Consider the following 14260-nt stretch of genomic DNA (forward strand, 5'->3'; position numbering starts at 1 on the left):
TTATGAAATACCATAGCAACTAGAGTTATTCTTTTTCCAGATCTTGTAAGAGGAATACTCAATTGACAAATTGATTTTTTAAGCTTTTTTACTTAGAAAATAAAAATAGGAACTGTGTAAAACTGAAAAGTGCCCCCCACACACGCACAAAAAATATGATGGTAAGTGTTGGATATTATTTTGATAGAAAGAAAACTTTAAAATATAGATTTCATACGAAAAAAGTTAATAACTAAGATGTTTTGCAAAGAAATCATTTAATATAAATCTAAAATAAATTTATGGCTTTCATGTTAGAAAATTTTTTACAGCCGCAGATGGGAAAACTATGATACAAATGGTAAAGGTAAATCATATAATGTAGTTCCTGCGCATCAATGATTCTTTATGTATTTTCTCCTTTGTTTTCTTGTAGTAATAAATTCATCTATAATGTCCTCATAATCAAGGTTTAGGTCTAACTTCCTTCGATTGATAACACAGCTAATAAAGATAATTTACCATCAGAAATGAGAGTACACAAATGACACTTAATTCTCTTCAATAGCGAAAATGATCGTTCTTCACAATTGACTAATATGCTTTCAAAATAAAAAAAAAAATAGTCAAATGACAAATTTTTTTTGTTTCCTTTAGTTAGAGACAATGAACAATGGTCCCTAAATAAAATGATGACAGAAATTTGCCACACTCCCCTTTCCTTCGGTGCCCCGGGCCCCGAATGCACAGCTGTAAATTCGGTCCCTGATCGGGAAACTCTCCTGGCAAACGATGTGACATATGAGCTGAATTTAGCCATGATGGTTGAATTCTCATATTTTCATTGTACTTTCGGAAGACGTGGGGGCAGATCATCACTCCATGTTTCTTTTCACAAGGTGGTTCGCTGTTTTTTGAAAAGTAAGGACTAGCCAAGAACTTTTGAGTTGGGGGACGAGATACAAATTTCTGATGTTTCGCAGGAGGAAACGAAACATACCAGTTAACTACAAGACAAATATTTTCTGGGAAAGCAAGGCTAGTAGTTCGTAATCGTTGACGCATCAGCTAGTATCTTTCTTCATAAGAAAAAACTTAATTGATCTCAGAAGTGACAGCTCCTTTAATAACTCTCCTACTGGGCTACATTCGGAAACATGCACCGGTCGCACCGCAAGCGGATCGTTTCCGAACGCTTGCGGTGGCACCGGTGCGACCGGTACCCGTGTTCCGAATGTAGCCCTGGTGTTTATCGCCTTTGGACGTATATTGGCTGAATAAACCTAAAGAATATACCTAAAAATTTCTGATCACATTATTCATGAGCTGTTACTGTTTACCATTATTCTTAGCATTGACACTTTTCAAGAACAACAAAATATTGTGGCTAGATCATCTATTTCAAGACTTTAGCTCTTCTCATAACAGAACTGAATAAAAAGCGTCACTATCTCTCAAGACAGGCATAACTTTCTCAGTCGTGATAAGTGAAAGTTAAGGACTTGCTGGTCATAATAATCACTAAAATTTAAGATGAACTTTAGTCGTTTTGACTCCCCTCTATTCTTGTTATAAAAAATGTTCTTAGTATAAATGTTTGAGAAGCCAAAGTCTCTCCCAAATGCGGACCCAGGCTCCGTAGAGGTCATTCAAAAAGCACCCAAGCTTTAGGGAAGCCTTGCATTGGTCTGTGCTATAACTTCCACTTTCACTTTCTATTATGGCACTGGTAATAAGTTAATGTGTTTTCGATGGTGATGTACTTCAGTTGATTAATGTTATGTGAAATAGCTGTTTTATTTTTTCAGTGTAAATACTTTATTTCGGGAAGTCAACGTCCTATATTTAATATTGCTATCGATCGTAAAAATGCTTTACTTGGTGTTCATTCAGTGCTCATAATAAATTCCAGAAATTTCATGATTACTTCACTGACAGAAATTCACTAATGAATGTCATCGTACACAGATAAACAGTATTTGCTCCGTGTTTCGGTATTGTTGAACTCGGAATATTTCTTGCTATCAAATGATGGGAATATTTTCTCTCTTGTAAATTTTATAGCATAGGTATGTTTACTTATTTTTTATTATATTTTATTTATGTTTTTAAAATTAACTATGTGTTCTTGAATCTTTTTGTATTTGTAATGTGTTCCTTTTTAAGGAGTATTATGTCTGAGAATTTACATACTATCATTTCATGTTTATTATTATTATTATTATTATTTTTTAATATCTCAAGAAAAAGTATTTTGTACACATTTTTTGCATAATCTTAATTTGAATGATTTAATCCGAGCCCAGTTTTCTATTCAAAACGGGAATTGAAAGTCTTGACGCTTATTACTTTAAACACACTTCTTTTCGACTTGTATTATTTAAAAATCTGATATTTTGCAAGTTATTTGTCTTATTCATTAACCATAATATATACCTTTATTTTCCGTTTCATCATTTCATCATCAATCTTCCTAGAAAATGTTAGTTAAAAATGAAACTCTTTATCCTTTTTATATGATTGTGTCCATTCAAAATGTTTTTTTTTTTTTTTTTTTGCTCTACAGCCTTTTTAACAGACTTCAAAAAAGAAGGTTATGATTGCGTCATGCGGCTTTTTATGTGAAGAGAAGTGAGAAAGAACACCTGTTTTTTTTTCAACCTGGGCCTGAGAATGAAGGAGGCCCAATATTTTTAAAACTAGGGGTGAACTATAGGGGTACACAATATGGAGAGGGGCCCTGAAAAGTCATTTGTGACGGGCCCCAAAATTTCTGTGCACACTCCTGCCTGTACCGATTTAAAAAATTCTTTTTTATTTGTTTGAAATGGTATACTTCCTCATCGGTCTAATGGTAATCAAGTTTGGGTATGATGAAATTGAGGGACCTCTTCAAATACACTCAGATTTAAAGCAATTTGTACTTTATTAACTTTGTATATCGTCCCCCTGAGTTCAAATATGACATCAGTTTTTGCCCAGAAGCTCAAATTTCTAAGATATAACATTTAAATATACATAAAACAGAGGTTGAAGTTACATCTATAGATCAAATAAAACACAAAACAGGAATTTTTTTATTCCTATTGTATTGTACAAATAATAAGAGATTGATTACCAAACAGTCAAATTAGGCTCTTGGACATGGGTCCCTAATTTTTAAGACACTCAAAATGACAAAAATTGTAGTAGTCTTACTTAAGAAAACTTTACCTTAATTTTCTTTCATTTTCTTAAGTTTTCTCCTTTATTTATTTACCTTTTTAACGTGTACTTAAGTGTGGGATACTTTACCTCCCAACAAATATTTTGAACAAGTGGTAAAACACCTCAACACCCCTGAAATGGTGGTTCCCCATTAATGTTTATGTTTATAAGGTTTGACTTCAGAGGATTCCACAAAAAATGTTTATTTCGGGTCACCCGCTACATTAATCAGGCTCTGAAAAACACTGTATACAAAAATCCAGCTCATCACACATCGCAAGAAGCGAATATATGCAAGCCAAGAACTTACAAATCGATCTTACCTTGTTGAAGCGTTATTACTAAACTTGTAAAACTTTTACTGCGTCCGGTGAATTTTCCTTTAAGTTACTAGACTGCAGGCTGACAATAGGGTAAATATACCAGAAGCAATCCTTGTTTAAGAAGCCTAGACTTCTTTTAGAAGTGCGCAAAATGGAGCTAAAACTGCACATTTTGGGTAAAACACCAGCATTTATCTAAAAAAGTAGAGCTGCTAGAGAAAAACTAATTTCATATTTCGATTCAGAGCCCTAAGCATATCTAAAATCAGTTCTCAAACTCTGGGCACCAAAGAAAAAAATATTTTTTGTTGGCCTGTGTTATTAGTTTAGATGCATTAATCTGTCTTCATATTTTAACTTGTGGCATTCTTAAATCCTTCTCTAAAAATAAATACTAAATGATAGACAAGTAAGAAAGAATGCATGATATTGCTTTTACAAAGTCATCAAAAATTGAAACATTTTGCATTAAGAATGTTTAGATATTTATATTAATTTTAACACATAATCTAAATACAACCAACTCTCGATAACTCAAAGTCCTAAGAGACTGGTTAAAATGTTCAAGTTATTGGTAGTTTCAGCTATGGGAAATTTCCATAACAGTCTCAAAAGTTTGAGACCAGATGAAAACTTCGAGATAAAGGAATATTCGAGTTGTAAACTTCGAGTTATCCAGATTCGACTGTAGCAGGTACTTTACTATTAGATAATACTCTGATTTAATATTTGATCGTATAAGATTTGGTTTTTATAAACATTAACTTAATAAGGAACCTGCATGGGTCGGGTAATCGCGAAACGTAGATTGATTTGAGTAGTCTACTACTTAAAACTTCTAAAAATCATCTCAGTTTTTAAAAAAACTGACATAGATTTTTTAAACTTACAACTTAAATTAAAACTAAACAAAATTTACATGACACAAAAAGAGAAATAGCTTGCGTCTACGTCAAGATTCAGTTCCTGAGTTACGATAGAACCGGTTTGAAAGGAGTTGAAACAAAGAGGATAGAGTGAAGTGTTGTTCACATCTTCAGAAGAGGAAGATAGATGTATATCCTCGCTGAATAGGTCCCCCTCAACCCCTAAAATTCAGACAGCAAGAAAATTGACTTTGAATTGTTCATCAATATTTTATTCTTAAGTAAAATTTCTTCAAAGTAAAGTTAAAGTTCAATTTTCTTCTTCAAAGTAAAATTAAATTTTTCTTCAAAGTAAAATTGTTTACATAATAAAATTAATATAGACCATTTTATTGAGCACCTCTTAGAGGTGTATTTCACTGTATCATTGAAAAGGGATAAATGCACTTGTAAATTGTGTTCAACTACTTGCCTTTCAAACAGTAAGCATTACTTTCAATGGGGAAACAGTACAAAGTTGGGTCAGTTAAAATTCTGTCCCTAATTTGCTATTTCATCATTGAAAAAACTTGCACTTTTTCACAGGCTAGTTGCAATGTGTAAGAACTGATAGCATGGGTAGTTGACTACTTAAAAACAGGGACGTAACTAGGTCATTTTCAAACAGGGGCAAGACCTCGTTTCGGCGCCCCCCCCCCCCCATACAGAACTAAAAAAAAAAAAAAAACCCCGAGAAACTTCATAATGTCAACACTAGGGCGAAATTAAAAATTTGGAGATAACCAGTGCAAATGGTAGGAGAACCCCCTCTTCTGTTTTGGGGCAAGAGATAGTACTAGTAGCCCTGGTAGGTGCTGCTGTATAACATGATTTAGAAAAAAAATTAATGAAAGCCTACCTAGGCTATCGCGTTTTACTCTAAACTTGAAAATATCCACTTACATCCCTTTGTTTCTCACTGAGTCATATGAGCCTAGGACGAATTTTACACAAAATGCATTTGCAATTTATACATGTCTTGTAATGTAACTTTTCGGTACACCATGATGGAGTCAGTGGCGCCGACTCCATGGGGCTTGAGGGGGCCCGAGCCCCCTCAAAAAGTTTTTTGAGGGGGCAGAGCCCCCCCAATAATTTAAGAAAATTATTAGTTATTTAATACTTTCTAAACTCACAAATTTGTTCCAGTATTTTTTATTTTCCTTGTTTGAAGATAGTTACCTTGTAAAATACATTCAGTAATGAGTTACAACAAATAATTTTTACGATAAAAAGTATGTCAACTGAAAACGAGTGGTGTGAATAATGATAGTGTTACGGTGCTGCGAGCACTTAGAATTTGTCCCAGTGTGCGAACCTGCGGATAGTCTGTCCGATTAACAATGGGGAAGAAGTGATTGAACAACTTGGCTGTTCTTAACCGGCGATATAATTTGGATGAATTGGATATTCGACCAGTCGTCGATGACTTCAAATTCGGTAATCTAGTCAGGCGGTCGACATTTGCACCTTTCTATTGACAGCTCTAATATTGGTATTTAAAGCAATTTTAAAAATCTCTGTAAAATAGAGAATTAACTACATACAGAATGTTGGATTTAAAATTTCAAAATATTAGTACTATTTTATTACCGTATTACTATAGTACTGCATTAGTTATTTTCAAATACTTCAATATTTTTTGGGTATGATAAGACCCTATAAAAACCAGCTATTTACATACTATATTAACTTTATTAAACAAATTAACTGTGGGATATTATTTTTATTTAATGAACTCTGAGCCTTATTAAAAGCAAGTTTAAATTAGCTATTTCACTCATTATTCAAAGTGCGACAGCAATATCTTATGCTTTATTTTTTAATGATAATTTAAGATTTATTTAAGTATAATTTCAATCTTTTTATATATATGTATTCACTATTCTGTAATAGTATAAAAACAAAATTATTATACTATAAATTAAATTAACTTTTTACGAAAATACCATACATGAGGGGTTTTTTTTTGTGTGTGTGTGTGTTTTAAAGTCAAAACATGTGTCGAGTTAGCGAGAGTAGAGTTTTCGGGGTTCTAATGTTGATAACAAATTACTCTAAAATGCTTAAAAAACTGTAAAACTTACTTTTTCCATCTCCAATTTAGAAAATTTCCTGGGGTTAAATCCGCGGTATATCCCCCACCCTCCCAATATTTTTTGTATTTAAGCGCACTGGGCTGCCTAGCCACGGAACTGCACAACTTCCCCCAAAATAGAACTGTAAAAATATCCCACATTGAAGACAAGTGACATGATCTAATTGAACCAGAAAATTTGTATACAAAATCTTAGATTGACTTTGAAAACGCCATGTCACATATTGTTTGTTTGTATAAATCATATACACCAGAAAATATGTAAATTGGCATTTTCAAGGTTCAAAAAATCTTAACTTATTTTTTTGAAAAGTGGGGCGGGGGGACGCCATGGGATTACATAACCCCTGGATCACCGGTGCAGTCTAGCCCCCTCAATAATTTTTGCAAGTCGGCGCCCCTGGATGGAGTACTCTTTAACCAGTAGAACAAATAGATAAATAACATTCCATTTGGTATCAAATTTTGAATTGTTTCACGACTGGAAGTCATATTTGAATTAGGCAGTGATAAAGGAGTCCGCTGCCTATAATGCCATGAGGCTTATAAATGCGACATCTGAGAAACAGTTAATAGAAAAACAGAAACCTAATGTGCTTGAGATCAAAACTTTTTCTGTTAACCTTTAAAATAAAATAATTAAAAAAAAAGAAGACATATCTTAAAAATGTTATATGTTTTCAGTGCACTTCCGTTCAGGTTATTTTCATTTACAGTACAACTTCATTTTTCCGAACTAGCGGGGACCAAAGGCAATCCGGATAACGAAAATCCGGGTAACTTGTAAAACACATTCGTAAATAAGCAGACTTATCTTTTATAACAGCTAAAAACGCTGTAACAAAATTATATAGGATTGTTACTCGCAAACACTTAATCATTTTTAGTTCAGCTGCTGTGGTGTAGGAATGACACTCCAAATATGCCATGTTGTTTATAAGATGACTATAATTTATTGCACGTCCTATGCAGGAGTTGTGTATTTAATAAAAATAAAGAGCAAATATTTGGTACATTGACAGTTTCGTTCCGACTATCATAATTTAGAATTATATCATTTCAGTGAATATATTTTTTAACTTTAAAAATTTGATCTGGATAAGCCGGGGATCTGGATAAAAGGGGGCAAGATAAACGAGGTTCTACGGTAATTATAAATATGCATCAAAAATATCAAAGGAAAGTTCAATAACTTTAGAGCCGTAAAAAATAGCCGATTTCTGACACATTGATTGACGTTAATGATGTAAGCATGTTTAAAACATTGTGTGGGTGGAAAAAATGTATTGAAACTAAGTCAAAAATTTATGGTCAAAATAACCCTAGTATTTTCTAAAGAAAAATTGGCAGCCTCCTGAACTTTAAATTGAATCTTCATTATTATAGTGTGAAAATTTTTTCCAAGAATGAGAAAAATTATAAAATTCAACAAATTTGTATTACATCATTCAAATTATATAAACAATGCCTTACCTACTCTCTTAACATCTTTAGCAGTTAACCACGATGATAAATACGATGAAGATTGTTGGGGGCCTCTTTTTCGTGGTCTTTCACTCTCTTTCTGAATTCAGCTTCAAATAGTTTTTTCAACATATCTTAAAATTGATTTAAAACTATACAAGATGAGTAAAAAATATCCTGAGAACGGAGTAAAACGCAGAGAAAAAGTTCGTGGTACGAGCTAGAGAAGATACTCTTTAGAGAATGGTTCCGTTGGACAAAGATAGTGGCTCCAATTTCTAAGCCATGGGCTGTGGCCAAGGGAAGAGTAACGATTTTCCCTCAGGCCCTTGGGGTGGGATAGGCAAGTTCTCGTCATTGTAAAAGCTGAGAGGAAGACATCATGTTGACAGCTTTATGACGTTTAATTGTAGAAAAAGGACATTTGAGCATTTCCGCTGTTTTGTATTGGTGTGTACTTCCCTCAGCTTAGCTCCCATATTCCTCCTCCCAGAGGAAAATTCTTAGATAAGATATAATAAGTATTGGTCACTCTGAGAAAACACATTCATGCTATTTACTGTGCCCTCCTACTCTCTCTCTCTGTCTATCCTTCCCACTCTTTATCCACATTAAACCAGGCAAACTTTCTGCCAGCGCCTGCACAGCGTGTTTCTTTTCTTTTTTGGGGGGGGGGGGGGGGGGGAAGCTTCTAATAACTTGTCTTTTTTCAAAAATTAAATTTAAGCATTTATTTAGTCAGTTTAGCGCCCCTAAAATCTGGCTCCCGGGGCACGAGCCCCGTCTGCCCCCCTCTAGTTACGTCCCTGCTTAAAAATAATGTTATATTTTCTAATATTTTGGGTAAATTGGGTAATATGACTAATAGTGCTAAAAGGGTGTTATTCCATGTCTAAAAAGCTCAAATTATGTTGAGAAATGCAGTTAAAGGTTATAAGTAAGTTTCCTATTCTCTAACTACGAAAATATTTGGCTTATAATAAAGAATCCTACTTTGCAAAAATTCACTTATTGAAGTAGAGTCTAAAATGGATTTCCCGCAATAAACAAGGGTTGACTGTATTATCTGTCAAGCTCTTCATTGCACGTAAATGCTCTTTGGAGTCAAAATTTGACTGAATTTAAGAATTGCACACAAAACTCAATTAACCAATACCCTCCCCCCCCCCAGCAAAAAAAAGTTGTCACTGTCATCCCCACTTAATCGGGTAACGGATAAACCAATATCCCACTTATACGAATAAAACCTCCAGGAACTGAATGCATCCCCATAGACGTAATGTTAAAGATCCTCGCTAATCAAATAATTTTCTTGGATAATCGAATAACATTGATCAGCTTTCACAAATATTTTTGCTGAGAAAATTTTCAAACAAATTGGAAATCAATTTAGTAAGAACAGTTATCTAAAAGTATGATCTAAACATAATCTAAAAATATAAAGTAATATTTTTCAACAACAATGGGCCAAGAAAACAACATTCATATTGTCGTCTCAGAGCAAAAGTAAGACATCTAATCCCAGAAACAACACTAAGATATCTTACTGTTGCTCTGAGGTGACGATATTCCATCAAAACATTTCCACTCTTCTATCAAATTTATTTTGTCTTTGCCATTGCATATATATATATATATATATATATATATATATATATAATGCAGTCAAAAATTAAATTAACACAAAGAAATATACACATTTTAGACCATAAGAAAATGATAAATATCAAATGTAAAGCACAGTAGACAAACAAGGTAAAAATTGAGGCAAAAAAGTCTCTCTCCCCCCCCCCCCCCCCCCCGGTTTTAAGACAACTCTTGTCAATTTTGAACGGTAAAGAAAATGTCACCGGTCAATCAAATAATATTTCTTGGAACGGACGATGTTCGATTAAGCGGGGCCTACAGCATATCAAACGTCTACTTTTCACTTGTTAATGACTAACTAGTAATCACGAACCACATGTTTTAAAGTTTTTAACACAAATTTTAATTTTTCTGCCATAATTTCAGAAACCAAGATGCCTTCAACCACTGTGAAGAACTTGTACCTTGCTTCTACTATAAAAGAGCTGGAGGCGAAACACCAAACTATTCCTGATGTTAAAAACAAGAATGCTTCACAGTAAGTTCAAATTTGTCTTCATAAAATTCAGCTCACATTTACCTTGCTGCCATAAGCCATACTTTCCCATTTTTTGAATTTTATTTTTTTGATCATGAATGGAATCTATGGTATTTTGCAGATCAACACAGTGAATGAACAATAACAGCAGAAGCACAACTTTGATAAAGTACAAATTAACAACTGATTACAGACACTTGTTTCAGGGTTTCAAGGAGCCCTTTTTCCAAGCTATTTTGTGGTTTATCAATGTTGTGGTTACTACTGTTACTTTTTTGTATTCATACTAGGGGGCTCTGCCCCCTGCTTGCTAGCACTCACCAACCCCCAAAGATTGCTTCGGAATCCTATTTGATTCGTAAAGATTTGAATCGTCTATTAAAAAGAAACAGATTAAAAACGCATTTTCCTTTGGAACAGAAAGCACCCCTTCCCCGGGTTTCAAAATAACTTGTACCAACTTGCAGAACCATAAGGGGCAAAGGGCTCATGAGCATTGAAAAACTGCAATTTTGTGACGTTTGAAAAGTCGCATTCATATTCGTGGTCTCTAGTAACATATTTTGCTCTATAGCTCGCTGCTTGAATTGAGTTGAGCCTAAAATTTTCCGTTAAAATCGAAACCCTTAAAGTTTGTAAATAAGAAAGAAGAAACATGTGAATCGAAAAGACTTAACTATGGCAACGCCAAATAAAACATATTAATGAATATGAGTTTATTCGAACTTGATTTTTTACGCCTTGTAACTTTTTTTTCCCTTTGGAGATAGAAGCTCAGTTTTTCAACAATTGGTCGAGTTAGATCTGGAGTAAAAAAAGATGCTATTTCCAGTGGTGTCAAAAAGAAAAGTGTGAGACAATTCCTTCGCTTTTTACTGATTGATTTAATGAAGAAAGTAGTGCCTAAATTTTAGCTAAGCCTAAAAAAGTTCGAGGTAAAAACACAAACAACTCCTGCCGTATTTAAGTTACTACTAATACAGACACTAATGGGACAAATTTTTTTTTGTCTGCAATAGAGAAATGTCCACAGGACAGGAGTTTAATAATGTTATTTGCCTTGTAATCAGGGGAATTAAAAATTATCCACATTTGAGGGGTTTCATTGTAGTTTTTAAAAAAGGATAGAGATAAATGGGTCTACGTATACATTCAAACCATCTTTATTACTTTACTTCTACGAAAGAAATAAAGATGGTTTGAATGTATGACAAAAAGTAAAGAGAACAGATATAATTTTGAAGAAAATTATTTGCTAAGAATTGCCTTTAACCTTTTTTTTTTTTAAATCATAGCTTGTTTAATAAAAGAACTTTAAGTTATATGACCTGCATCTACCTGTTTATGCAACAGCATTGATACGTATATGTATTTAAAAATATTAGTTTTTAATGTATTAAATTCATCATATAATTATTATATTAAATTCATCAATGTTTTCAAATACGTTTTAAAACAGACCACTTAAAAAAGAAATTAGGCTGTGTTGCTTTGGGACAAGAAACAAATTTACATTCTTTATTTGCAGGACACAAAACAAATAAAAGAAAATACTTACTTTGTGAAGTTGACAAATACCTTTTTATGTTTCAAAATTATGGACTTAATTAATATAATGGCTACCATTAAATAATTTTACGTCTGCCATAAATGTGCATTAAAATATGTTCAAATTAATGAAACAAAGAAGTTTATTTTTTCCCTTTTGAAGCTTCTATCCCCCAAATCATCACGATCAAATCAAGAAATATTTCAGGCATTTTAGTTTTTCACTACCTACTCTTTCCAACTGAAAATAGCTTGAACAAAAAATATTGATGATCTGTTTTTGTCTAATACACATGGGTGCCCAAATAGGGGGGGAGGGGCTTAATGTATAAGTTATCAAAAATGCCAAATTTTAATAAGTCCAATCTGTACTGAAATCTGTTTCCTTGGGGAAAATATCCTACTAAACCATGGGGGAAATATCTAAGCCTTAAATTTTGCAAACTGGTGCCCATGCTAGTACATACTTTTTTAGCTTATTGATGACTATCTAAGATGTTTTAAGTTAAAATAATCAGTAATCCAACGTTATGAAGCACAAAAATTGCAAATTATTGCAATTACTGCAAATTATTGCAAATTATTTGTGCTTCATAACATTGGATTACCGATTATTTTAATTTTCAGCACAAAGGTATTTTTTCATTATTTATGTTTTAAGTTAGTTGTAACAAATAAAATAACCATTTGAAATAAAAACATTTCCAGAGTATTGAAATCAGCGGACAAAGTCTTTGAAACTGCAGAGAGCTCGTACCTCAGTGGGGACGAAGAAAGAGCTTATGTACTATATACCAGGTTTGTTGAGCTGCTCCTTCTGGCAAGGAAGAAAGCTGATTATGAAAGAGTCTGTCAGGTATCAATTTCAAATGCTTTTTATTTATTTTGGGATTATCTTATGTAATAAAAAACTGAGCGTATGTATCTATGTATGTATGTATGTTTCTATGTCCAAGTTACTTCCCACGAACGACAGTGAACTGACCATCGAACCAGGTATCCATGGATTCGTAATCTTTCCGTCTTTGTGTTTGGCTATTTGACATAATCCTCCGATAATAGTTAGCGGAGATTTCAATTAAAAACTATTAATTATGACACTTAGATTTTGACATAAAATCCCTTTTTTTCGAAGGCTTTCCTTTATTCATATTATTATTCAGTGCTTCATCTCAACTTTCCATAACAATGCTTTGATTAAAATTTGTAGCGTGAAGAAAATTATTGAGAAGAAAGATCTGTTGCCATTTTTTTCTCGAATATGAACAAATAAAATTCTGGCTTTTCCTGTAAACGGGGGATTTGAAATGTTTACTTTATGGTTATTTTTCTACAATCTGCCACAAAATTGTACAGTTTTTTTTTTTTTTTTAGTCCTGATTGTTGAACACGAGGCACTTAACATAACTTTTATTTTCGAGGTAGACCGTGCAAAGCCGGGTTATGCAGCTAGTATTCTCATCTAATTTTGTGTGGTTTCTTGTGCAATATTGAAATGCAATACCTGTAAATTGTGTAAGAAAAAAATCTTTTAATGCATTGCAAAAAATGTATTTTTTTGCTACCTAAGAAATTTCAAAAGAAAAAATGAAAAATTATATTCAGTGGTGGTTAAAACTATTAGGATAAAAGGAAAAAACCATAAAATCTTTGCTGCATTTTGTCGGGAATATGCAAATTTCATGACTAGTAACTAATTGTAAAGAAACTTTTTTTATAACTTTTATTGGAAATACAAAAGAATTTCTCATTTGTAGAAAGAAGTTTGAGTTTAGACATCCGTTTGATATGGAAAAATTATAAGGACAATTGGATTTGTGTGTTCTAAAAAGCAAAATTTAAATGTTTTTTACTCTGCAGACTGTGCTACATAACAATATAAATTCTTAGTAAGCAATTAGGGAGGTCACATTCTATTTTTAGAGTCATCCAGCTAGGTACTAAACTTAAAGAATTGGAGAAAAGGCAAGGTGGTTGCTAAAAATTTTCAAAATTCTGTATGTGAAATCACAACAAATTTAAATAGATAGAGATTGGTCATTCAGAGCTTTCTTAAAAATTCTGGCAAAAAAGATCGACAAAGACGAGAAGGTGGAAAATCTTCGGTTTCTGTATGTATGAAACTAATGATAATAAGAGATGAACTTGCTCCAAAAAACAAACATCAACAGATATTAGGTTCAAGTTATAATGCAGTGCCCGAACTGTTCAAGATCTTTTTTTTCAAAAAGAGAAAAAGTTTCACGATGTGAAACAAATGTCATGACAGACTCTTTAACACTAGAACGACTGACATTTTCTGTATACCTAGAAAGACTGAAGGGGCCAGTGTGGCCCCTACCTATTTTTGGAATGAATTCTTTTAAAAATTCTTCCTCAGGGAGTCCACATGTCTGATACACCTTCTTTCATGATTAAATAAAAACTTAGTACTTAATTATTTTTTGTTTTTCTCTCTATACTGGGCAAAAGGTTGAATTAGTTTTCCTTTCTAAGAGCAATGGCCACCGTTAGGATGGTAAGCAGTCTGTACTGTTTATAGCATTTGGATATCCAATCGGCTGCATAAAGAAGAAGTTACAGGTTAAACTAGAGTGAATGGCATTTTTTT

General features: G+C 33.1%; 1 protein-coding gene across 1 annotated transcript in view; it reads left to right on the forward strand.

Annotated features, from left to right (window-relative positions):
* Window positions 1-1767: 1767 nt before the first annotated feature.
* Window positions 1768-14260, forward strand: part of LOC129223312 (ubiquitin carboxyl-terminal hydrolase 8-like) — a 79863-nt gene continuing 67370 nt past the window's right edge. The window contains exons 1-3 of the mRNA XM_054857878.1: window positions 1768-2048; window positions 9990-10101; window positions 12358-12505. Of these exons, the coding sequence (XP_054713853.1) occupies window positions 9998-10101; window positions 12358-12505 (252 nt within the window). The 5' untranslated portion in view covers window positions 1768-2048; window positions 9990-9997. The remainder of the gene's footprint in view (window positions 2049-9989; window positions 10102-12357; window positions 12506-14260) is intronic.

The sequence above is a fragment of the Uloborus diversus genome, chromosome 5 (genome assembly GCF_026930045.1).
Source record: "Uloborus diversus isolate 005 chromosome 5, Udiv.v.3.1, whole genome shotgun sequence".
Lineage (NCBI taxonomy): Eukaryota > Metazoa > Arthropoda > Arachnida > Araneae > Uloboridae > Uloborus > Uloborus diversus.